This window comes from Musa acuminata, chromosome BXJ2-2 (assembly GCF_036884655.1).
Source record: "Musa acuminata AAA Group cultivar baxijiao chromosome BXJ2-2, Cavendish_Baxijiao_AAA, whole genome shotgun sequence".
In the NCBI taxonomy this organism is placed as follows: domain Eukaryota; kingdom Viridiplantae; phylum Streptophyta; class Magnoliopsida; order Zingiberales; family Musaceae; genus Musa; species Musa acuminata.
Window position 1 is genome coordinate 10511426 of NC_088339.1, and position 25146 is coordinate 10536571.

The 25146-nt window shown below is 36.8% G+C and overlaps 1 protein-coding gene across 1 annotated transcript in view; it reads right to left on the reverse strand.

Annotated features, from left to right (window-relative positions):
• Nucleotides 1-271: 271 nt before the first annotated feature.
• LOC103973679 (uncharacterized) overlaps nt 272-25146 on the reverse strand; it is a 35650-nt gene continuing 10775 nt past the window's right edge. The window contains exons 7-19 of the mRNA XM_009388311.3: nt 23563-23689; nt 23141-23274; nt 22988-23047; nt 22542-22777; nt 21501-21927; nt 19824-20147; nt 19103-19705; nt 18808-18981; nt 4756-4986; nt 4397-4680; nt 4041-4319; nt 2988-3110; nt 272-754 (exon numbers count right to left, since the gene is read on the reverse strand). Of these exons, the coding sequence (XP_009386586.2) occupies nt 625-754; nt 2988-3110; nt 4041-4319; nt 4397-4680; nt 4756-4986; nt 18808-18981; nt 19103-19705; nt 19824-20147; nt 21501-21927; nt 22542-22777; nt 22988-23047; nt 23141-23274; nt 23563-23689 (3132 nt within the window). The 3' untranslated portion in view covers nt 272-624. The remainder of the gene's footprint in view (nt 755-2987; nt 3111-4040; nt 4320-4396; nt 4681-4755; nt 4987-18807; nt 18982-19102; nt 19706-19823; nt 20148-21500; nt 21928-22541; nt 22778-22987; nt 23048-23140; nt 23275-23562; nt 23690-25146) is intronic.

Below are 25146 nucleotides of genomic sequence, written 5' to 3' on the forward strand. Positions count from 1 at the left end.
AAAATAGTTAGTTCCCAACATATTCCACAAGTATAAATAATGATGCACACTCTCTCACCTCCGGAGGCATTAGTTCTAAACTTGAAATCACCCATGAAGGTGATTCTGCTCCATTTGACTATTTTATACTTCTCCTTTTGAGCAATAAACAGTGTTTACTTGAAATAAAAACAGTAATTGAGTAACCCACATATATATATATATATATATATATATATATATATATATATATATATATATATATATATATATATATAACTTCAACAATGCATTAAACAAACATATTGACCTATAGCACAATCATAACAAATGGACAACTTCGGAGATGAGTCATCATCGTTCATTACAACACCGGGTTATTGCTATGGATGCTTTTCTATATCTTAAACCTCCTATAGCAATTAGAATGGTCAGAAAAAGGTTGTTGCTGCACCATGCAGCACCGGGTCACTAATATAAAGCCACTGTACACTCATAGTTTGGATTACACTAATGCTTTACAAGAATAGCCCTTTCTTTCTTGTGTTTGCTTCGTGTTCTCTACCTTCTAATCTTCTTATTTTGAACAACTTCGCTGGCATCATGTTCATAAAAAACTTTCACAGGAGGATGAAATGTTAGTTACTAATCAAGTTTCAGGTTATCACAGAGATGACCAAGTTCAGGCCTCGCCTCCATCCAAGCCGAAAAGCTTGTTTCAGTTGGAGAAGAGCAATAAAGATAAGACCTGAAGGTGACAAGGAAGAAGTATCGCCTGCAAACGTTCAAAAATTTAGTCACCAGAGGAATGCCCAAGAATATTGAAGTCATGCGCATGCCAAATTATGGCATCCATAGTTTGTACCATTTAGGCACTAACTTAAACAGGTTTAGTGCATCACATACCTCAATTATCCATGCACCTAATGCAATCTTAATATTTCAAAGTTTGGATTATTTAATGTTTAACAGCAAAAGTGAAAAGATTCTAGATTCCAGCCAGTGGTTACAGGGAACAAACCTTCAGATGGTATATTAGTTGCTTTAGATTCTGGTTTCAAACAGATACGAGATTATGCAATCTTAATATTTCAAAGTTTGGATTATTTAATGTTTAATAGCAAAGTGAAAAGATTCTAGATTCCAGTGGTTACAGGGAACAAACCTTCAGATGGTATATTACTTGCTTTAGAGTCTGGTTTAAAACAGATACAAGATTCCTATCATCAGCTATACTGTCATTATTATGATATATGCTAAAATTTGAGTTCTTGAAGTTTGCATACAGTGGGCTCATGGCATACGAAGATACATAAAATGCCCCAAACAAAAGAAACAAAAACAAGAAAACATATACTATATAGGACAGGTATTTTTCATTATACTTGAAGCTTTCTTATGTATTCCTATATCATACTTACTAGAAAGCACACCTTCCCATCCCATCCATTTTTTTTATTGCCCAAATTTACTGCTGCCTAACCCTATTTCCCATCTAAATTCTTTCTGTTTATTAAATAGTGAAGATCCTTTATTGCTGAGACAATTAGAAAGCAAATTAAACACAATCCACCTATTCTAGCTTCACTTTTAACTAGTCAACACTGTGGATGGAATAGTGTGTTACTTTGAGCCTTATTTTAGACACTATACACAAAGTTATATTACTCAAAATATAACCTAATCCATGGCTACAAAAGCAGTGGTAATAGTACTGTTACAATGGTAACTAAAATATTAGGATGCCAGGGTAGCATGCAAAGTTGCTTGTTCCTAGACAATAATGTGCCACTGCCAACACAGCATGTTCCACCTGACAGAATCAACAAGGAATCTGCATAGGTTGAATGTAAATAATATTTAAAATTAATTTACTTAAAAATTAAATTAATATACATTTTTTAATTAGCTTCTTGAAGTTGTAAATTGATTTTTTATTATTTTGTGCTCATTATATTTTTCTTGAGGTTTTCTAGAGATTTTTTATTCGTTAATTTTAAGAAACTTATTCGCAAATCCATATTGCTTATGGCCAATCCACATTATGGTCAATCCCAGATTTGATCTTTGAGAGCTTGTTCTCAATGAGATTTTGGAACAAGTGGCTGAAAAGCTATCATCCAAAGGCATATAACAAATCTAAATACTTAAGGATAATCGATATGAATTTCAACCAACCATTAAGCTAAGCCACAATCCTAATGGCTTGCAAATCTACAAGTAGAGGACCACATAATTCAGCTGAAGTTACAGGTTACAGTCCTATGGCTGTTTATTACATACACTTGTAGAAAGTGCTATTGATATCTGTATTTTAACTTAAGAATATACAACTGCTGATAGATGACTTAGTTTTCCGTAATGTAGATATTCTCTTCTTTCAGAGATTGGATAAACTTTGAAATGAAAGAAAGCACTTTGATGTAAGACAGATTTAATAAGGTCCTGGTAAGTCTAGTTTGAACTCAAGTTATTACAGTTTTCTTTTTTATTGTGCATTATCAAGGTTATTTCTAATGGTATTCTCAGATAAGTGTTTCAAATGTTTTAAACATCATCATCTTGTTAAATAAATAGTTTGTTAGCAGATACAATTTCATACGAGTTTAAATTAGAGACATCACATAGAATGCTGAGTCCTAACTCTACCATAAATAGTGCCATACCAAGTCAATAAAAAGCTGGTGTAACCGTCAACGTCCCCTCTCTGGAGACATTTTCTCCTCTACAATAGAAAAGAGTCTTTTTCTTTCTTTCTTTTTTCATTTAACAAATACCAATTACCTGATGTTTGTCCTTCAAGTAGAAGACCATAACAATTTCAATTAGAACTGTTGACTGTTCAGATAGCAGTCTGTCATAACTAATCTGTGCACCATCCATTTCACTTGTTCTATGGTTTCATGAAATATATACTTGATTTCATCTTGATTGATATATGCAACTCTAATCAACAATGCAAAAATATTGACACCAGAAAATGAATAAAGATCAAAATATATACTAACCTTAAAGCTTTAATGCCCATATCCATGAGGTATGACCTACTCTCATCATCATCACTAGGACACTTGTCAAATTCTTTCTTATAGTGCAAAATGTCATCTCGTAAATGCCCAGCACCAGCACACCTTTCAAAAAGCCAGATAAGAATGAGCCAAGCAAAAACACCACCATAAATACAATGAAAGATGCGTGATAGAACACAATACAAGAAACAAAGAAAAAATTGAATGGACTCAAAACTGAAAATCATGAACTAATAACTAGCCAATAGGACAAGATTACTAGCAGATTTCAGGATTAGAGAAGATATAGTACTAGGCTATTGAAGCAAACGTATATGTATAATAATTAAATATATAAATAGACGTGAAGAAAAAAGATGCAGACCTTCAGTTAGCAAATATAAACAATGATGCATAATGTGTAGGCTATGTTTCAATTATGAATAACCGACTGCATGTTCTCTTGATGTACTCTTGTTTAACTCCCAGATAGTTCAGCTGAAACTGCAGCAGCATTCTTTCACTATGGAAAAACTTTGTTGCAACATGAAAGTATATAAAGGATAAAACATGCAGATAAGTTAAACATGTCATGTTCACTAAGCAGTATAATATATTTAAAATAATAATTATTTGCACAATCTGTAATTTACTAAATCTTGAGCTTGACAAGAACTTGCTGTCAAATAATATTGAATATCAAACATCAGGAAATGACCTGAAGTAAAGCAATGCGAAGACCCAAGTATGCCATGATAGCACGCGTGGTGACATGCCTAAAGCAAATTTAAATTAGGCTGGAAGTCTAGTGCAGAGCACATGTTACAAGCAAGGAACACCACATAAGACTAAAGAACTTGAAGAGTTCTCGAGATGTTTTAACCTTGATTCTTTGTTGCAAAATAGGAAAATAACAAAAATTTGCAAATTTGGACAACAGTAAACAAGTTGAATTTTGGAGAACAGTAAACTTGAGTAATTATTTGTTCATGACATGCATATGTGAAACTAAAAACACATGGAAACAGATTCTGTCAGTCGATAACAGCATACCTTTCAATTATCATGTCAACCTCATCTTTGCTCTTTGGACCATAAACCAGCACTCTAGTGAGGCTTAGAATGTCACGGTAGTCACCCTGTTTTAAAGCATCTTCTCCAGATGACTGAAAAGGCAAGGTTTGAAAGGGTGAAGTCGACACAAAGTGTGTCTCGACTGTCTGCTCTGATGCGAATTTCATGTCAGCACTGAGGCCAAGGCATGTAATAGCCATTGCATACGCAACCCCACCAAAGCCAGTGTGTGAAATGAAAAGGGAATACCTAGCAAATCTGCAGAGATGAACTCCCGTTAGTCTGCACTGAATCAAAAGCAGTAAAGCAACTATACCTATTCACTTAATACACACTCATCCTTGCAATATTGTATTGCATCAACGTCCACAGCTAATGCTTCCCTTTCTCTTGTAAGAGGTATCCTTTTATATTCAATTCTATAGCCATCAGCTTTCAATGCTGCAAATACTTCGGCAGGAGTCTTCACATTATCTAATGAAATCTCTTCCCAGTAACCAATCACACTTATCTGATTTGAAACTGGATTATACTCTTCACGATGCAGAAGCATTTGGCCACCAGATTGAGTTACCTCAGCAAATATATCCTCCTTCAACCTTGCTTCCATATGTTCAACCTGGACCAATAGCAAAATGGAGTTTGAAAACATTGATGTCAGTTGAAGTATAAAGAGTTTTAACATTGAACTTACCAGTGGACCAGAAATCCCAACATGTTTGAGTGTATCAACAGGCCTATCTAATTCTCTAAGAACAAAGGGTGAACCATTAATGTAAACAACAGCTTCCTCTCTCAGATCTGTAATGATAACTTTTTGACCATGATTCATGCTAGCTGGATCATCAGCACCTAGATAGGATAAAACTTCTCTTGCACCATCAATTGTTGGAGTTGCCATACTATACACTGGATAAGCATCCACCTAAACACCACGGTTATGCAGGAATAGAAAAGTCAATATCCAATTCAAAACACCCTATTGCAACAAATTGTGTTTGATAATGTACATGCTAGCTCTCTGAGTACTCAGACGTCCATGAGGAAATACAAGTTAAAAAATGACTGATCAAAATACAATTAAATATTCATAGAATGAAATTTTCGAGAAACACTATCAGAATCATGATAGCCAATGACAGTCTGAATTTCTATACCTAGAGATGCATTTTTCAGGCTAGTTACCGTTCCTGCATAGGTTTAAACATCTGCTGAATTGTCACAGACAAATCTATACACAAGGTGTTCGATGTAATGTTTGTATGTTCATGTCTTTCGACCTTGTTCATTCTTTGCATAGCATATAGAGGGCTTATAGTAGACTTGGTAGTCCCATTTTGGATGGATTTTATGGCTATTTTAGTCTTGAAAACACAAGTTGTGTATAATCATCACGCAAAGGCAAAACTGCCTAAAATCAGGTCATCCAAACAGCCATTTTGAGGATTTTCTAGCTCCGTAGACTGGTGCGGAGTGTCAATCAATATAGCAACCTGGAGCTACCCAAGTGCCACATGGCTGGATAGGCCTTTGGGATATTGTTTAGAGCTAGTTCACTACCTTATTCCATAATAGTGTCATATAGGCACTTGTGGGGACTTTTAGTTGCAACAGACCATCTTGGACCCTTTGTCGTATGATTGTTTAAAGCTTGCAAAGTCAACGTTTGAAATTTGCATTGTCGATCAAGTGTTTGCTGAAATGTCTGCTTGTGTGGGATCTCGATTTAAACACTTCATCTAATCCATCTTCTCTTTTGTAGGTCCCTAAGGGACTATAAGAGGTTTCGGAAAGACTGACCCTTTGCGAACAGACACGCAAGGGTGCTACACGACTTAGGCAAACCCAACTAAGTCCGTAACATATGGTATCAGAGCGAGATAAACACACTTTGAAACACGTAGTATGCAAATATGAGGGAACTAACAAGGCTGTGTTGAGGGCAGTCAGCACGTGTGACTGTTTGAGGGAAACAGGTGTAGAGATGTAGGGAAAAAAGTCGCTTAGATTGACACGGGAGTGTCTAATTTGCTACAATCTGCTCATATGAACCTTACTGATGTTATGGTATATTTTTCAGCCCACAATATTGCTTCATAGTTTTCAACTCAGCACACTCAATTATGATAGCTCATGAGCATATTCCCTACACAAAGTTACAACTATTTCAAAGTGCTTTTCTTCATGACCAAAGAATGCATTAAAGAAGTTGGTTACCAGCTGTAAAACACTTAATTTCGAAATTCCCTATGCATGTAGGGTTGTTTCATGCACTAGTACTTATTTTGGAGTTTAGGAGTTAGAAAAAACTTTAGAAAACTGATGATATTGGCATAAGCTCTCTTGGAGTGCTCTCTTCAACTCTGTCTCTCTAGGATGCATCCTTGAGTGGTGAGCCTTTTGCTTTCAGTTCTATATCCATATTTATTATCCTTAGGATGGTGATATTTCTGTATCCCTTTGTGATTTTAAAATTGGTGGTGAGCTATTTTTTATTTTTATCAAAGTTTCTTCGTGAGTTCGCTCCTTTTCTGTCTGGAAAACTCATTCCAGCAAATACAATTGTACTGTCGACTTTTCTTCGTGAGTTCATTCGTTTTCTTTCCAAAAAAACATTATACCAGCAAGTACAACTGTGCTACCGACTTTTCTTTCAAAATCAATTCTACATCACCCCTGGTATCAGTTTGGTATCAGAGCTAAAGGCTAGAGATCATGGCAAGACGGAATGGAAAAGATATAGTTGGTGAAAGTAGCGACCATGAAGATGATTCTGAGTCGTTGAGGTTGCAGCTACAAAGATTGCTGCGTAGTCTACAAAAAAAAAATGAAATAATTGAATAACTTTGAAGTAGAAACAACCAGCATGAAAAAGATGTCCAAGAATTTACTTCTAATGATGATACACCTCCTCATCCAAGGGAGTCGAGAAGATTTCGGGCAAGACATGCAGTTCAAGACGAGTGGCAGAACAAATACAACCCAAGATTGGATATTCCAGAGTTTGAAGGTAAAATTAATGTTGATGACTTTATTGATTGGCTTAATATATGGAAAGAATTTTCGATTTTCATGAACCACCAAAACAAAAGAAGGTAAAACTTGTAGCACTTAAACTTAGACGAAATGCATCTTTTTTGTGGGAAAATCTAAAGAAACAAAGAGAACGTGAGGGGAAGAGTAAGATCGTGACATGAAAAAATGAAAAGGGAGCTGAAGAGAAAATATTTACCTCTCAATTATAGGCAAGAGAACTTTCTCAAAATCTATGATTTCAAGCAAAAAGATCTTAGTGTGGAAGAGTACATAACAGAATTCGATAATTTAATGTTAAAAGGAGAGCTTGTGGAACCAGAATAGCAAACCATTGCAAGATTTTTAAGAGGTCTGAAGTATGAGATTACTAAAGTTGTTCAACTGCAGCCATATTGGTTTTTAAATGATGTGAGCAAGTTGGCTTTAAAAGTTGAAAAGCAACAGAAGTTTGAAAAGAGTTCTCGGTATGGGTCAAAAGAAGGCTATATGAAAGGAGGAAATTCCAAGTCTACTGTCCAGAGCAAGGTACCAAAAGTGCAAGACAAGGGTGAAGGATCTGCTAACAGCAAACAAACACCTAATTCTTCTACCCCAAGTGGTTGAAAATGTTTCAAATGTCATGGTTTTGGGCATATTGCTTCAGATTGTCCAAATAGAAGAATTGTTACGTTGGTTGCAGATCATAGTGATGAAAGAGAAGATGAAGCCGACGACGAACCAAAATACGATGATGATGAGGAAGAGGTTACTTATGCTGATCATGGTTTGTCTATTGTATTGCAATGTAGCTTACAAGTGTCCTATGTGGCCAAGGATGAAAGTTGGGTGAGAAAGAACGTGTTTCTCACTAAATGCACTTCTCATGGCAAGGTGTTCTTGGTGATTGTCGATAGTGGCAGCTTTGAGAATGTGGTATCTTTGGAGATAGTGCAGAAGCTAAAGTTGGATACAATCCCTCAACCACATCCTTACCAGTTATGTTGGCTCCAAAAAGGAAATGACATCAAGGTAACTAAAAGATGTTTAATTTCGTTTTCTATTGGTAAGTATTATAAAGATGAAGTATGGTGTGACGTTGCTCCTATGGATGCTTGTCATTTGTTGTTGGGAAGACCTTGGCATTATGATAGAAGGGTGTTGTCTGATGGCTACAAACATACTTATTCTTTTAAGGTGAATGAAAAGAAGATTATTTTAGCTCCATTACAACATTCTAAAATCAGTGCACCAAAGAAGGAAATTAGCGCTTTTATATCCTATGGTAAATGCAAGGGTGAATTAGACAGCGGTGGTCATGTTTTGGCTCTAGTAGTAGTAGAGGAGGATGAACAACACAAGGAGACACCAGTAATCATGAAACCGATCCCCGAGGAGTTTCAAGATGTTGTACCTTAAGAGATTCCACATGGTCTTCCACCTTTGAGAGACATCTAGCATCATGTTGATCTTATTCCGGGGGTTGTTCTACCTAATAAGGCAGCATACAGAATGAGTCCCAAGGAGCATGAAGAACTTCAAAGGCAAGCGGATGAATTAGTAAAAATGAGGTTAATTCGGGAGAGTATGAGTCCTTGTGCGGTTCCAACTTTGTTGGTGCCTAAGAAGGATGGTTCTTGGAGAATGTGCGTGGACAACCGCACCATCAACAAAATCATAATGGACTATCGTTTTCCTATTCCAAGGTTAGATGATTTACTTGATCAATTATGTAGTGCTTTTATTTTCTCTAAAATTAATTTGAGAAGTGGCTATAACACCAAATAAGAATGAGGCTTGGAGATGAGTGGAAAATAGCCTTTAAAACTATAGAAGGCTTATATGAATGGTTGATTATGTCATTTGGACTATCTAATGCTCCTAGCACTTTCATGAGATTTATGAATCATATACTTAAACCATGCATTGAAACTTTTGTTGTGGTTTACTTTGATGACATATTGGTACACATCAAGAGTGAAGAGGAGCATATAAATCATCTTAAAGAGATTTTTCTTATTTTGAGACTGCAAAAGCTTTATGCTAATTTAAAGAAGTGTGATTTCTTTACTCCTAGTCTTGTGTTTTTGGGGTATGTTGTTTCAAAAGATGGAATAATGATGGATCAAAGTAAAGTAGAGGCTATTCTTAATTGGCCAGCACCTGCTTCATTTCTTGAGGTAAGGAGTTTTCATGGCTTAACTTCCTTTTATAGAAAATTCATCAAGGGGTTCAACTCTATTGTTGCTCCAATAACCGAATGCCTAAAATGTGATAAATTCAAACGAACTAGTGAAGCTAATGATGCTTTTGAACTATTAAAAAGAAATGTGACCGAAGCTCCTATCTTAGTACCACATAATTTTGACAAGATATTTGAAGTTGAATGTGATGCATCTAATGTGGGAATTGGTGCTGTTTTAAGTCAAGACGGAAAGCCTATTGCCTTTTTTAATGAGAACTTAAATGATACGAGAAGGAAATATTCTACCTATGACAAGGAGTTTTATGCCATTTATCGAGCTTTATCTCATTGGAGTCAGTATCTTCTTATAAAGTCATTTATCCTATATTCTAATCATGAAGCTTTAAAATTCATTAATCAGCAGCACAAGCTAAACAAAAGGTATGCAGCTTGGGTGGAGTTCTTACAATCTTGTAACTTTACAATCAAGCACAAATCAGGCATTCAAAATGTAGTTGTTGACGCACTAAGTAGAAAGCATTCTTTATTATCAGCAATGGAAGTCAAAGTGGTTAGATTTGAAACGTTCAAAGATCTATATGAGAATGATGTAGATTTCGGCTCAATATGATAGAATTGCAAATCAGGTTCCTTTCAATAATTTTCGATCTTTAATGGTTTTCTTTTTCAAGATAATGCCTTGAGTGTTCCATCTTGTTCTTTGAGACAAGTAATTCTAGCTGAAGCTCATTGTGGTGTTTTGGGAGGACATTTCGGTAGGGACAAGACTCTAGCTCTTTGTTCAATCAAATTTCTATTAGCCTAAGATATTTGAGATGTGGAGAGGCATGTGAAGCAATGTCGAGTGTGTCATTTGGCAAAAACAAGAAGTCAAAATTCTAGTTTGTACACTCCATTGCCAGTGCCAAATGCTCCATGGGAGGAAGTGAGTCTTGATTTCGTTTTGGGACTGCCAAGAACTCTAAGGAATAAGGATTCTATCATGGTTGTTGTTGATAGATTTTCAAAAATGTCTCACTTTGTTCCCTACAATAAATCGAATGATGCATCTCATATTGCTGATTTATATTTTAAGGAGATTCTTAAATTGCATGGTATTCTAATAACTATGATGTCTGATCGAGATTTAAAATTTATTAGCCATTTTTGGAGAACTCTTTGGACGAAGTTGGGTACTTCTTTGAATTTTTGTAGCTCTCATCATCCACAAACCGATGGGCAAACTGAGGTAACGAACAGAAGCTTGGGAAACTTACTTAAAAACTATGTTGGCAAGAACATTAACCAATGGGATCTCATTCTTCCACAAATTGAGTTTGCCTACAATCGTTCCATGCATCATAGCATTGGTAAGAGTCATTTTGAGATTGTTTATGGTGCTAATCCTACTGGTCCTTTGGACTTAATCCATCATTCTACAACTAAGCAATTTAGTAGAGATGTTGATGAAAGAGCTAAGCAGATAAAGAAGCTGCATGAGGGTGTTAAAGCAACCATTAAGAAGCAAAATAGGAGGTACATGCAAGCTGCCAACAAGCACAGAAAACACGTGGAGTTTAATACAGGTGATTTGGTCTGGATTCACCTATGGAAAGAGAGGTTTTCACCGAGCAAATTTAAAAAATTAAAACCGAAAGCTGATGGTCCATTTAAGGTGCTTAAGAAAATTGACAAAAATGCTTATGAGATCGAGCTACCTGAAGATTACGAAGTGTCCCCAACATTTAATGTGGCTAATTTAAGTCCTTTTCATAATCATGTTGACGAAACAAACAAGGACTTGAGGACAAATCTTTTTCAACCTGGGGAGATTGACACGGGAATGTCTAATTTGCTATAATCTGCTCATATGGACCTTGCTGATGCTATGGTATATTTTTTAGCCCATAATGTTGCCTCATAGTTTTCAACTCGGCACACTCAATTATGACAACTCATGAACATATTATAGCAAATTTACAGTCGTTTCAAGGTGCTTTTCTTTATGACTAAGGAATGCATTAAAGAAGTTGGTTACCAGTTGTAAAACATTTAATTTCGAAATTCCCAATGCATGAAGGGTTGTTTCATGTACTAGTACTTATTTTGGTGTTTAGGGGTTAGAAACAACTTTAGAAAACTGATGATATTGGCAAAAGCTCTCTTGGGGTGCTCTCTTCAACTCTATATCTCTTGGATACGTCCTTGAGTAGTGAGTTTTTTGCTTTCAGTTCTGTATCCTTGTTTAGGAGGTACATGCAAGCTGCCAACAAGCACAGAAAACACGTGGAGTTTAATACAGGTGATTTGGTCTGGATTCACCTATGGAAAGAGAGGTTTTCACCGAGCAAATTTAAAAAATTAAAACCGAAAGCTGATGGTCCATTTAAGGTGCTTAAGAAAATTGACAAAAATGCTTATGAGATCGAGCTACCTGAAGATTACGAAGTGTCCCCAACATTTAATGTGGCTAATTTAAGTCCTTTTCATAATCATGTTGACGAAACAAACAAGGACTTGAGGACAAATCTTTTTCAACCTGGGGAGATTGACACGGGAATGTCTAATTTGCTATAATCTGCTCATATGGACCTTGCTGATGCTATGGTATATTTTTTAGCCCACAATGTTGCCTCATAGTTTTCAACTCGGCACACTCAATTATGACAACTCATGAACATATTATAGCAAATTTACAGTCGTTTCAAGGTGCTTTTCTTTATGACTAAGGAATGCATTAAAGAAGTTGGTTACCAGTTGTAAAACATTTAATTTCGAAATTCCCAATGCATGAAGGGTTGTTTCATGTACTAGTACTTATTTTGGTGTTTAGGGGTTAGAAACAACTTTAGAAAACTGATGATATTGGCAAAAGCTCTCTTGGGGTGCTCTCTTCAACTCTATATCTCTTGGATACGTCCTTGAGTAGTGAGTTTTTTGCTTTCAGTTCTGTATCCTTGTTTATTATCCTTAGGGTGGTGATCTTTATGTATCCCTTTGTGATTTTAAACTTGGTGGTAAGCTATTTTTTCGTTTTTATCAAAGTTGTTTCGTGAGTTCGCTCCTTTTCTGTCTGGAAAACTCATTCTAACAAATACGAGTGTACTGTTGACTTTTCTTCGTGAGTTCATTCGTTTTCTTTCAAAAAAAACAAATGAACTCACGAAGAAAAGTACAATTGTGCTACCGACTTTTCTTTCAAAATTCATTCTATATCACCCCTAGTATCAGGAGTAGGCATCCAAGATTGGCATTCAAAGGAATGGCTAATGCTGCCGCGAGAGACACCACGAGAACAAGCGAGTTGGAAAGAACACATTACACATAAAAGTTCGAATGGCTGAGTTCGAGCTATGGCTCGACGTTGGCAACAAAACTTCACGATGCTCAAGGCAAGCAGGGGCACTTGGCAAAGGATGAGACCGTGGAAGGAGAGATGGGTTGCTCGTGACTGAAAGAGTTATGCAAAGCTCATAGAGGTGAGAAGAATTGCTAACTCGAAGAATTCGGTACTTATGCAAAAGCTTATATGCGAACGATAGACTGTCCATGGCCATCCCAAGGTGATCAAAACTTAACGTCATAGAGTATGAAACTTTTTCTTCGGCATGGAAAGGATACATCTGTAGGAGATTGAAGTGTGTAGTAGGTTCAATATGTTGCTGGGCCTTGAGAGGCACAATGGGGGCTATATTGGTGAGGAATCACAATCTAGCCAGTGTAGTAGTAGTGGCGAAACAGTGCACAATTTGTTTCAACAAGGTGAAGTAATCCAAGGGGATGGTGGTCTCCGAAACTTCTACGGGGAAGAATGCAAAGAGAAAAGTTGTTCCAACGAGACAGAAATTCAAGAGGGATAAGTCATAATTATCTAGAGATAGACTCATGTGCAATGGACCGCACATGTGAAGGGCATACCTCAAGATGATGGCTCCATAAAGCTCAATGGACCGAGCGAACGGTGAGGAGTCAACACATAATGTCGCACGAGATAATGTATTGGTAGACGCATTGTGAGATTAAGTGGAGCAGCAACCCAAGGCAACACCAAATTAAGGCACAATTAGAGTCGATGTGGAGATCAAACTTAACGAAGGGCTGACCCATGGAATAGTGGGCGCGAGGACCACTATCAACTAAATACAAACCGAGGGATGAAACAACTTATGTGGAACTTGGTGAAGTACTCAAGCTACATGAAGGGCGTCGACATAGAAAGCAAAACATAAAGCGAAGGCACGAAGCTTTCCTTGGATAGAGGCCAAGGACATGAACTCTTGTAGAGGCAAAAGTGAGATCATGTCATTCTATAGGTCCCTCGTTCTGATGGAGTGAACTTATCTTGACTGATGCCAAAGTCGAAAGGAGCTTCGAGCCACATGCACCTTACCTCGACGAAGCAATTGATGAAGGGACTAAAGCGACTCAACATGCGAAGGCAAAGTTAGGGTGAAAAGGCATTGGCACGGGACAAGAGGACATAGAGGTGGGTACTCCTGAAGAATATGTCGTAGTATTGCCATTCGTGTTACCACAAAGGAAGCTATGTATAGCAGAGATTGTGCTGGGGACAAGGGCCCAGGATCTAAACAATGACACCTAAATTTCAACAAAGTTGGACTTCGAGAGTTGCTAGGCGATGGACTGTCCTAGAGCTGCGTTTCATCCGTGTGTGACCCGAGAATGGGTAGATGAAGGTTGATACCAAAGGAGTGAACATAATCGAAGGTAGCGGGGACCCTGTAAGAAGCCTCGCGTGGGACTTGATCATATAAAGATATGATCAAGAGCTATTGCGAGCTCCACTTCGGTGAGCAACACGTCAGCAAAAAGGGCTATGGATTCAAGGGGTGAATGTCATGGTACCACAGAAGTAGGTCTTCCGTAGGTGCACCGAATTTTGCATCGGATAAAAGCCTTGGTCATCAATATATAAGAGCTATGTATCATTGAAGGATATTCCAAGTGTAAGTACCAATCAATCCCATGGGAGGACTTGATCATACAAAGGTATAAACGGAGTGATTGGAGAGTTGGATTGCTTTAGAGCTCATATTCGATCGAGGGAGCTCAACAAGTCGAAGGACAAGGCTAAGCAAGCGAATGTTACTACCAAGGATACAAAGGAGAACAAAATCGACGTGGGCCCTGCAACATAATAACGGAGGCCATGCATGAGAGTTACGGTTTGTCTTTTCATTGACCAAGGGGAACTATTTGGAGAACATAAAGATGTTAAAGCAAATGGTCGAAAGGGATGAGGAAGCAATAATAAGTCCAGAGAAACTTAGCTACCCAAAACATGCATCGGTTAGGATAGAGGTAGACTTAGAGGAGTGCACAGTATCGTAGAGGCGAATCTACCGATTGCAAAGAAAGGGAGTAGATGCAAGGTGACGAATAATAGGGCCGTGAGCATGGCAACGCCATAATACTAGAGAGGCAAGACTTCCGTAGAGTCATCGATCCCTTGCTCTCATGGAGGGAGAGCATATGATCGTAGAAGGGGCCGAGGAGGTAGAGAATACAAAGGTAAACTCTAAGTACCAAGACAATGCAAAAGTGTAGAAGACAAGGAACTTCGTAAGACTAGTGTCGATAGGCTTCTTGCCAAGATAGACAAAAATAAGGGACTTCGAGTTGATACAAGGGTGCTCGACCAAGAAACAAAGTAGGAAATACGTGGTATTGTACCATTTCTTCTTAAAGGAGTAAGCGACACAAATGATGAAGAAGCCGATACAATCCTAGAAGCAATCAAAACTAATAGAGACTTGCTTTAGTCGAGGCAAAATTTTGCTCTTTTCAAGCACTTCTTGCATTCTTGAAGTTTGATGGCAATGAGAGGGCAAATTACAGTAGCTAACTCAACGCAAGAAGTGCACATATACTTCGGGTGCTTTAGAAGTGTGAGGAAAGAGCAAGTGAAGGCTAGTAACAAGCTTGATGCATAACGTACAACCCTCGAGGAGACAAGTAAAGTCAAGTAATATTTGCCTTCTCAACTTATAAGAGAATGGACGAAACTGAGTATCTCAATTCTCTTATTTATCTGGCAATGGTGATCGATTCTCTTACTTATAAGCGATAGACAATAATTGTCAAATCATCACCAATGGTGATCGATTCTACCAAGAGTAGATTGTTCGTTTCATTTCCCAATAGAATATCAATTGAAAGTAGAAGTAATGCGAACCTACTTAAAGGCAACAACTAAGTAGAAGAGGAATCGATGGACAAATTTTGATGAAGGAAATGCCTAGAAACTTTAAAGTCTATGAGGCAATAGTCATTAAAGTTCCAATAAGCATCCATGCAGTTTAGTTGGCATAGATGCTAGAGGGACTGGTGTAGGATAGGGAAGATCTTTTCCTTCGTCTAGGGGATCCATAGGAAACCACGAAGATCAACACAACTTAATCGACCCTACACTAGAGTCAAGAGTCATTGACAAGTTAAAACAATGATACAGGAGTGCCTAATTTGCTACAATTAACTCGTGTGGATCTTACTGAACCTATAGTATTCTCTATAGCCCACAATGTTGTCTCATAGCCTTTAACCCAACCCACTCAAATATGACAGCTCATGAGCATATTCCTTAGACGAAGTTAAAGCTATTTCAAGGTGTTTTTCTTCTTGACCAAAGAATACATTAAAAGGGTTAGTTACCAGTTATAAAACACTTAATTTCGTAATTCCCTATGCATGAAGGGTTATTTCATGCACTAGTATTTATTTTGGTGTTTTAGGGTTACAAAGGAGTTTACAAACTAATGATATTGGCAAAAACTCTCTTGGAGTTCTCTCTTAAACTTTGTATCTCTTGGATGCTTCCTTAAGTGATGAGTCTTTTGTTTTCAGTTCTGTATCCTTGTTTATTTTCCTTGGGGTGGTGAACTTTCTGTATCCCTTTGTGATTTTAAACTCGGTGGTGAGCTATTTTTCAATTTTATTAAAGTATTATCGTGAGTTCATTCATTTTCAATTCGAAGAACTTATTCCAGCAATTATAACTGTACTATCGGCTTTCTTTCAAAATCCATTCCGTAATACCCCGGTATCAGTTTGGTATCAGTGCTAAACGTTAGAGATCATAGCAAGACAGAATAGAAAAGATGTAATTGGTGAAGGTAGCGGCCGTGAAGATGATGTTGAGTCCTTGAGGCTACAGCTACGAAGATTGCTACATAGTCTACAAGAAAAAAATGAAATCATTGAAGAACTTCGAAGTAGAAACAACCAGCATGACGATGATGCCCAAAAGTATGTTTCTGATGATGATACACCTCCTCACTCAAGGGAGTTGGAAAGATTTCGGGCAAGGCATGGAGTCCATGACGAGTGGCAAAACAAATACAACCTAAGATTGGATATTCCGGAGTTTGAAGGTAAAATCAATGTTGATGACTTTATTGATTGGCTTAATACAATGGAAAGAATATTTGATTTTCATGAACCACTAGAACAAAAGGTAAAGCTTGTGGCACTTAAACTCAGACGGAATGTATCTTTTTGGTGGGAAAATCTAAAGAAGCAAAGAGAACATGAGGGGAAGAGTAAGTTCGTGACATGGGAGAAAATGAAAAGGGAGTTGAAGAGAAAATACTTACCTAACAACTATAGGTAAGAGATCTTTCTCAAAATCCATGATTTCAAGCAAAAAGATCATGGTGCGGAAGAGTACACAGCAAAGTTTGATAATCTCATGTTAAAAGGAAAGCTTGTGGAAATAGAAGACCAAATCATTGCAAGATACTTATGAAGTCTGAAATATAATATTGCTAAAGTGGTTCAACTCCAGCCATATTGGTCTTTAAATGATGTGAGCAAGTTGGTTTTAAAAGTTGAAAAGCAACAGAAGTTTGAAAAGAGTTCTCGGTACGGGTCAAAAAAAGGCTATACAAAAGGAGAAAATTCCAAACATACTCTCCAGAGCAAGGTGGTATCAAAGGTATGCCTCATCTCTCTTAGATTTATGCCTCATCTCTCTTTTAAATTTATTTTTATTATGGAATAAATGCATTTTAGATTCATGCCTAATATAAAACATGTAAAGGTATGCCGCATCTCTCTTGAAGCTCAGTTGGTTAATGCCTCTACCTTTTATAAACATTGATCATAGATACCAGCATAATGATTGAAAACCAAAATTTGAGAATATGCCACCATTCATGTCATGGTTCTCTAAATCGACCGATTCTAATTCGGACAGACTCCTTTTGATCCAAGAATTTAACCAAATCATTGATGAAATTGCCTGGAATTGATTGGATTTGTCAGAACTTATCAGGATGGCCAATATTGGAAAAAGTCAACCTATTCCAGAAATACAAAGTGATTGTAGCTGATTCTCACTTGGAATCTTATCATCCAACAATTAGGGTTATAGTAGCATCAAATTTTTGACGATGAAAACAAAGACGGAAAAGGAGATGAAGAAGAGAAGAGAAAGAGAGGATCTAGAGGTGAGAGGGGAGATTGGAGGACAAAAGGACACAACAAGGTGAGAGTAGAAAACTATGGGGCTTTTCGGCCCTTGGCCAATACTAGAGAGACCTTGGAAGAGCTTGCCAAAGCTGAGGGTTTTGTTTGAACTTGGTGGTCACTAATTGGTTTTCAAACTACTCAAGAAAGGCTGCAAGGTTCATAACAAAGAACATGGTGAAGTATTGGGAAGTTCCCCCAAAAAATTGCAAGTCATTGAAAATTGTGATTCTTGGAGCAGTTTTGATAGAACTATTTAAGATTTTAGACGATGTTGTACTTTTCCATGAGACTCCACCAGTTACAGCCAAATTGAATAAATATATGCTTATTGGAGCATATTAATCATGTTTCCACTTGTCGATCCCGATCCCAATTCCATCCTTGTGAAAATTGCTAATTATGCTGACGATAATCATGCTAACCTGCACAACAGGATTTATTTATTTCAACTAAAATGGATTAAAATGTCAAAGCCAGCATATAATTTTTTAAGTACAGGGCAAGAAAGTAGGGTGGTCTCAAAAATATAAGAGGAAAAAAAGGGAGACAAGTAAATGAGTTTGATAAACCAACTACCAGCTCGGTGAGAATCTAAGTCTACATCAGACTACTACTTATATGATGTTCCACTGAAAGTTCATGACCTTTATAAAGCAAATAGGAGGCTTTAATGCAATTGTCTGAAACAAAGCAGCCTATAACTTATCTTGAGTTTCTGAATGATTTATTTATAATAAAGGTGAGCCATAGTGATATAAACCAACCCAACAGGTGAAGATATAGATAAATAAGACAAACCAGCAAACCATGAATATGAGCAACCTAACAAATACTATAATATAGCTCTGAGTAACATGGAGTAAAATTTGGCAAGCTTGTAAATTGATATTTTGGACAAGACACCTCCAGTTATCCACATTGAAATTCCTTGGCAACATTTAACTTATATTTCTAAACTATCAACAACTAATTTCAACAGCAAAATAGGAGTAGCTTATGCACTTGCTAAAACAACTGCTTAGTGAACTAACTACATCAATTTAGACCAGTAAAATATACCTTATATATATGTGGTGTACCCTTAAACTGCATGCAGCTTGAAGTTCTTTGTCCAGGAAAGAAGTACATTTTAAGTATGGAACCTTTTCCCAAGACAGACCCATTGCGAGACTTGACTACTGCATCCATCACCACATCACCATCCTGAGCTTCATAAAATGCTTTTGAATCATCCTAGACACAACAGATATCATAACTTTTTAATCAGACAATGGATAACCAGAAGAAAAGAAATTTAACATGCGCAGACAAACATGCATTTTCCAACATCATCAAGTTAGATAAAGAAATTTACAGGAACAGTGAAAAACCGCCCAGGTCGTAATCTGATGCTCCATTTCATTGTCTGGATCTCTGGCCTCCTGTGCAGCCAAGTTTTGAACAAGATCTTAGTTTCACCTTGCCCACAGAAACCATCAAATGCTTCACTTCCAAGATATGCTGAGAAAGCAATCAACTTGAAGTAACGTTCCAAATACTCAGCACCACGATTTAGCGCAACCCTCTTTACTCTTGGCTCCACATGCTGTTGATTGATAACCTTCCTGTACTGTAGCACTGCTTGACGTATATTCTGCAAAGCTGAACATCTGTCAATAATAGCATCCAAAACCTCCCTGCACTCAATTCCATTGTCAAATAATCTTGTTATCTTCCTTAATAGAAGGATGTCATCAATTCCAAAAGTACAACGTGGTTCTTTTCCATCCACAGATTTCAGAAGATCTGAAATAGGTGGTCCGTTATCACCTATGGATTCTTCACCACTTGAGGAGCCAATGTCCAAGTGCTCGTGGTACGTGTCATCTTGCTGCATTTTAATAGGTTTTCCATGATCAATGCGAAGCTTCACGAGGCATGCAATTACAGTTCCCGTCGTTGTCCTGCCACGGCCCATCTGTAACGTGACAAAATTATTGAAATATTTCCATGAATTTATAAATTTATTTATGTAACAGAATCTAGTACAAACTCTAAAAAGAAAGGAGATCCAAGCAATTACAAGAAATATGTACCTGGCAATTAAACACAAAAGCTGTATCCTTGGGTGCTGAAGCAATGTTTGATGCTATTTCGTCAAAATCTGAACTTTTAGGAGCTTTACCGTCAGTAATCGGCACACGTGCATATTTAATGGGAAGACCTTCGGCTTCTAAATGTTTGTAGACATCCAATGGAGTTTGAATAGATTCAGCATCTATATGTTCCCATGCATCAAATATTTGCCCATCATCTGTCTCATGAATCACCATAATTGTACCACCATAAAACTCTGCCTCCCGAAGAATATCCTCCTTTAACCGAGCTTCCATTCTCTCAACCCTCTCACGATCAATTCCCTGACAAACCAAAACTTGATATCAACAGTCAAGAAAAAATATATTTTGTTTTTTACACATTAAAGAGAATCAAAAGACTAGACACCACACATGGAATAAAGCATTAAGTAATTTTATTACACAAAGTGAACCCAAAAAAAGTTAGTGTTGGTGAGAGTGAGATGGATATGTGGGGATGCAACAGAAGATACATAAGAAAAATTGTGTTTGTGAATAATCAGGTTAATCCCAACTGAGGATAAATTGACAGAAAAACTAAAGGTAGTTTGACAGGTCCAAAGAAGATCTACAAATAAACCTATTAAGAGAAATGAGTTAATTAAGATTGGTGGTCCAAAGAGAGGAAGATTCAAGAAGACTTCTAAAACAATAAAATGTGATTTGACAGCTCAATGTGACTCAGTAATCCAGAATGGCTTGCTCAAAATCAATAGATTTCTCATCCCAACAACTGGAATCAATATAACTTGATCAAAATTAATATAAAATTGATTAATCCAGGTTGATACAAATTGAACTGGTCAAAATCAACATAAAATTTACTAATCCAGGTTTATACCAATTGAACTGGAAACTCAAGTAGGAAAATTAAGATTAGCTGCACGAGAAGATATGAGAATAGGAAAGTGAAGACAAAGAGGTTAGAAAACCTCTAACCTTTCATCAGTCATTCCCAGGGGAAGGCAGAGTTATGGAACACCTTTGACTTTTGAAGTTACAAGATTAGTATGATTTCCTTTAAAGGATCTATTTTATTGATTTATGTTTTAGCATTATGACATTCGAAAACACTATTTGGCAGGAGTGAATGACTCCTCAATGATTTTCATAGGTGATTCTCTCACATAAACATAAATATGATGCACAGTGCACATATTTGTGGATCCCAGACACCAATGTCGTGAGAGAATGAACCAACCCTAGAAAATTTCAGGAGTGATTTACCCCTACTAAATAGTAGTGCCCTATCATACATTTAAAATCAGATATGCAAATACAATTTTTTAACTATCTTAAATTTACTAGTAAATTTTCATATTTTATGATTATTATGTTTTTGAAAAAGAAATTTGTTTATGGTTTTACTCCTTGCTAATTCAATTCTGCAAGCCCTCAGGCAATCGAACATGAGAAATGTCCTAGTATAGAGCTGAACAATGGAAAGGATCCTTGCAACTGGCACTTTGGATCTAGCCTGTAGATATTGTTGTAATCAAAGAAGGGTGAAGGTTACACAAATCTATCAAACTTTCTAATTGTAAAGTCAGCAATCACTACTCAAGAATTTTATTGCCGAACATATGGATTGGAAGTGTGTAGAATTGCAGATGTCTATCAAAGAAAAGAAATTACTGTGTACTCCAGCATGTTTTTGTATGGCCTTTCCACCTCACGCAACACAAAAGGCCTCCCATTTATATAGATAACTGGCTCTTCTCGCATATTATGCCATAAAACTGACCATCCGCCCTTACTTCTGATTCGCTGAACAACGACTCGAATACCATCGACTGTGGGATTCGCAACACCATAAACTGGAAACCCAGTAGCTTCCCGAAAATTAGGTGCACCATCCACTCTTTCCGGCAAACTAAGATTCTGGCAACCAGGACAGTGATCGCTTTTTAAAACTGTCTGACTTCCGAGAACTTCACCATTCCTCATAGCAGCAACCACACCCACGTCATATGGACTGTGATCAGTAGATTCAGAAATCTTTGTTAAAGAAGGCTTCAAGCTTGAATAGCCAAGAGCACCCATTGGGTCTCTCCGTAGCAACCTGTAAAAGTACCAATTGTATCATAATAAATGAAAAAAAATATGTAAAAACATGATTATTGCAGTAATTTATTCATCCAAATTAAAATGATTCTTTCAAGGTTAAATATGGACCAATCAACAAGTTCACATGTTACCTATCACCAAACTGATAAAGTAGACATTTCTCTCAAATTCAAACTTTACTGAAGAACAATTATTGCAAGTAGGAAATGAAATTTCCTTGTTTCTCACAGTGGCACAAACAGATATAATATGCAGTAAATAATTAACGAAGACAACATAACATCCCTTCCATTTTGGAAAACAATCAACTTAGCATTACCTTCATTAGTGATCAAATGAATGGAAGCTTATTTAGAAATAAAGTGGGCTCGTCTTTCAAGGTTAAGAAGCGGCGAAGAAAATGCCCAGAGCAAATGTAAGGGCCAAACTCAGATGAAAAATAAAAGAAAAATCTGTTAACAATGTTTGTTATTAGATATTAACAATCATGAGTAGAATGAACAATTATTTACAGGCACAAGAATAATAGATGAACTTGTTCAGTTAGTCAAATAAAACCGAACTAGAAATACTATAAAATAAAATACTAAACTTATCACTAAAAATTACCGGCGAAGTATACTATAAAGTTCAGGCCTTGCCCTCATCCACTCAGAAAAACTTATTTGATCAGATGAAACCGAATGAAGAGCAGCTCTCTCTGTGTGGACGTAGACAGCAAAGCAGATGAGGAAGTAGTAGCGTTCCAAATATTCAACAAAAAATGAAAGCAATGCCTCCCTCTTCATCTCATCTGGTTGGCGAAGAATGCTATTGCGATATGTAGCAATAGCTTCTCTTAGGTTCTGTTGAACAAAAAATTGAGTAAATTCTGAATACTATGCCAATTACACTATCGTTAAGAAAAACTATGATCACAGATGATAGAAACATGTTAGCTCCAAGTTTAAATCCAGATACTAGTTCAAAAGTATATATATGTGTGTGTGTGTGTGTGCGTGTGTGTGTGTGTTGAAGACAAATAGAAATTTTGCATATCTCAAGCTAAAATACACCTGCATAGAATCACATTTGTCGATGACTTTATCCACTTGCTTTTTGGCTTCTGCACCACCCTGCAAGAAAGCCACAAGCCACTTTAATATAATGTTTTCGATGATCAAGCTATCTAATTAATAAACTAATGGAATAGGCATAAAAGATTTTACCTCTAGGACACGAATTAAACTTCTTATTACAGTATATTCACCTCTCCTTATTGATTCTTCAGAGTTTGGTTGATAGTCAGTAACATCACCATCAGAAGCAAAGACTTTTCCAATTGAAGTAGTCCGTGGAATACCTATTTGTTAAAAATAAGTTATACACAACTTCTATTCAGAAACTAAGATGAACTGTCAAAACAAGAAATAGTTAAAGATCATGATTAACAAGGAAAGGAAGTAATCTGCCCTAGGCAATAAGTTGGTAGTAGTTAACAAAGATTTGCAAAAACAACTTGACAAATTCTTCAAGAAACCTTCTAGATATCAGGCTGTCCATATAATCAAAACATACTGTATGATGGTTTGACATGTTATGAATAGCCTGAAAGGTTCTTAAGAAATTTCAGAAACAAATAGAAACTTACCTGATGCCCCTATTCGGTTGAGATATACCAGAGTAGCTATCACCATACCAGTCGTTGTTCGTCCTCGCCCCATCTGACAGTTAAAAACTATTTCTGTGTCTAAATTGACTTGAGAGATTGTATGCACCTGTCATAAGTAATTGGCAATTTTCACAACTATAAGGCTGCTACATATTTCCAAAGCCATCAAATTCGTTGCTTATTATCAACAATATTTCAGTTATCATGGTTTACCAACCACACTATACTGGTCCAACCATGTGCTCGTATAATAGTATGCAATTTACAACTATCTATATTGAACATATTAAGCAAAATTTTAGCAGTTTTTATAGGTGAACCATGACATACCATACTTATCGACCTATACATACTGGTCCAGTAATATTCTGTTGAGTACTAATACTAATATTTAGAAACTAGACTATCAGTTCAGTTTATAGAAACTCAAAATGAGTGCATAAAATGACCACAACCATTTATATATTATCTCCAGTTAATGCAGGCGAGCAGTGACCTAAGTTTACTGCATTTTTTTACTTCTGCTGCATCAATGCCATGTTATCTTCTCCACCAACTTTTACAAATCAAGATATGTCCATTAACATCACATTTGGCAATAAGGAAACAATTCCTGATCTTAGCCAATTAAAAGAAAATTGTCCCAGAGGATTAGGCAGCTGATCCATAAGCATCCATTCAATGATGCTAAAACTATTGCATCATTTTTCTCAAAGCTTCCAGTTACAACTATTGCATAAACTCCAAGGTCTCCTCATAATGCATTACTTGAACCTGTAGAATTTGGCTATGATAGGAAAGACAGGTACCTTTCTGAAAGAAAGGTAAAATAGTAGGGCTACAAGTTATCAGACAGCATCCTGTTTATCAGGGCACAGTCCCCAATGTGCTGGGGTTGAGAACCATGCACTTCATCTAGCCCAAACTAATTTGTACACTGCTGAATCCATAATTCAGCAAAAGCATACTTTCTGATAAGATGACAGGAATCAGTCATTCATGGTACTTGACAACATGATTATAGGAAAAATTGCCTAGGTTTGTTACCCGATAGAATCACATGGAGCAAAATGACAGCAGTATTTGAAATCTTGGTTAATAAATTCAGAAGAATCAAATGGATCACAAATGTAGGGCCACAACAAGTTCAATTATTTTGTCAAATACACTTCATTAGAAAGTGATCTTCATAACATTGTGGCATGTAAAGAGTGTCAGAAGTTCTAAACAACCAAAAAATGGGAAGAAACTTTAGAAAACACACCAAGAAGAAGATTCAAAGAACTTTGAGACAAGGTTAGGCAGATTGGAATCAGCTTAAGGCTACTGATCTGGAGGTGTGTTGGAAACTAAGGTCTACCCTTCTATAAATCCATTAATAAGTAGAAAGAAAAAAAACTTGGAATTATGCATTATTGACTAGGAACCTCATCAAATTATTAGCAGTCTGATAATCAGTCATCAGAACACAAATCATTACAAGATCAACAAGTTTTGTATTGTAGATAAAGCATGACTACTAGCCAGGTTCATCATTTCATGTACTGGAAGCATACTGGTCAG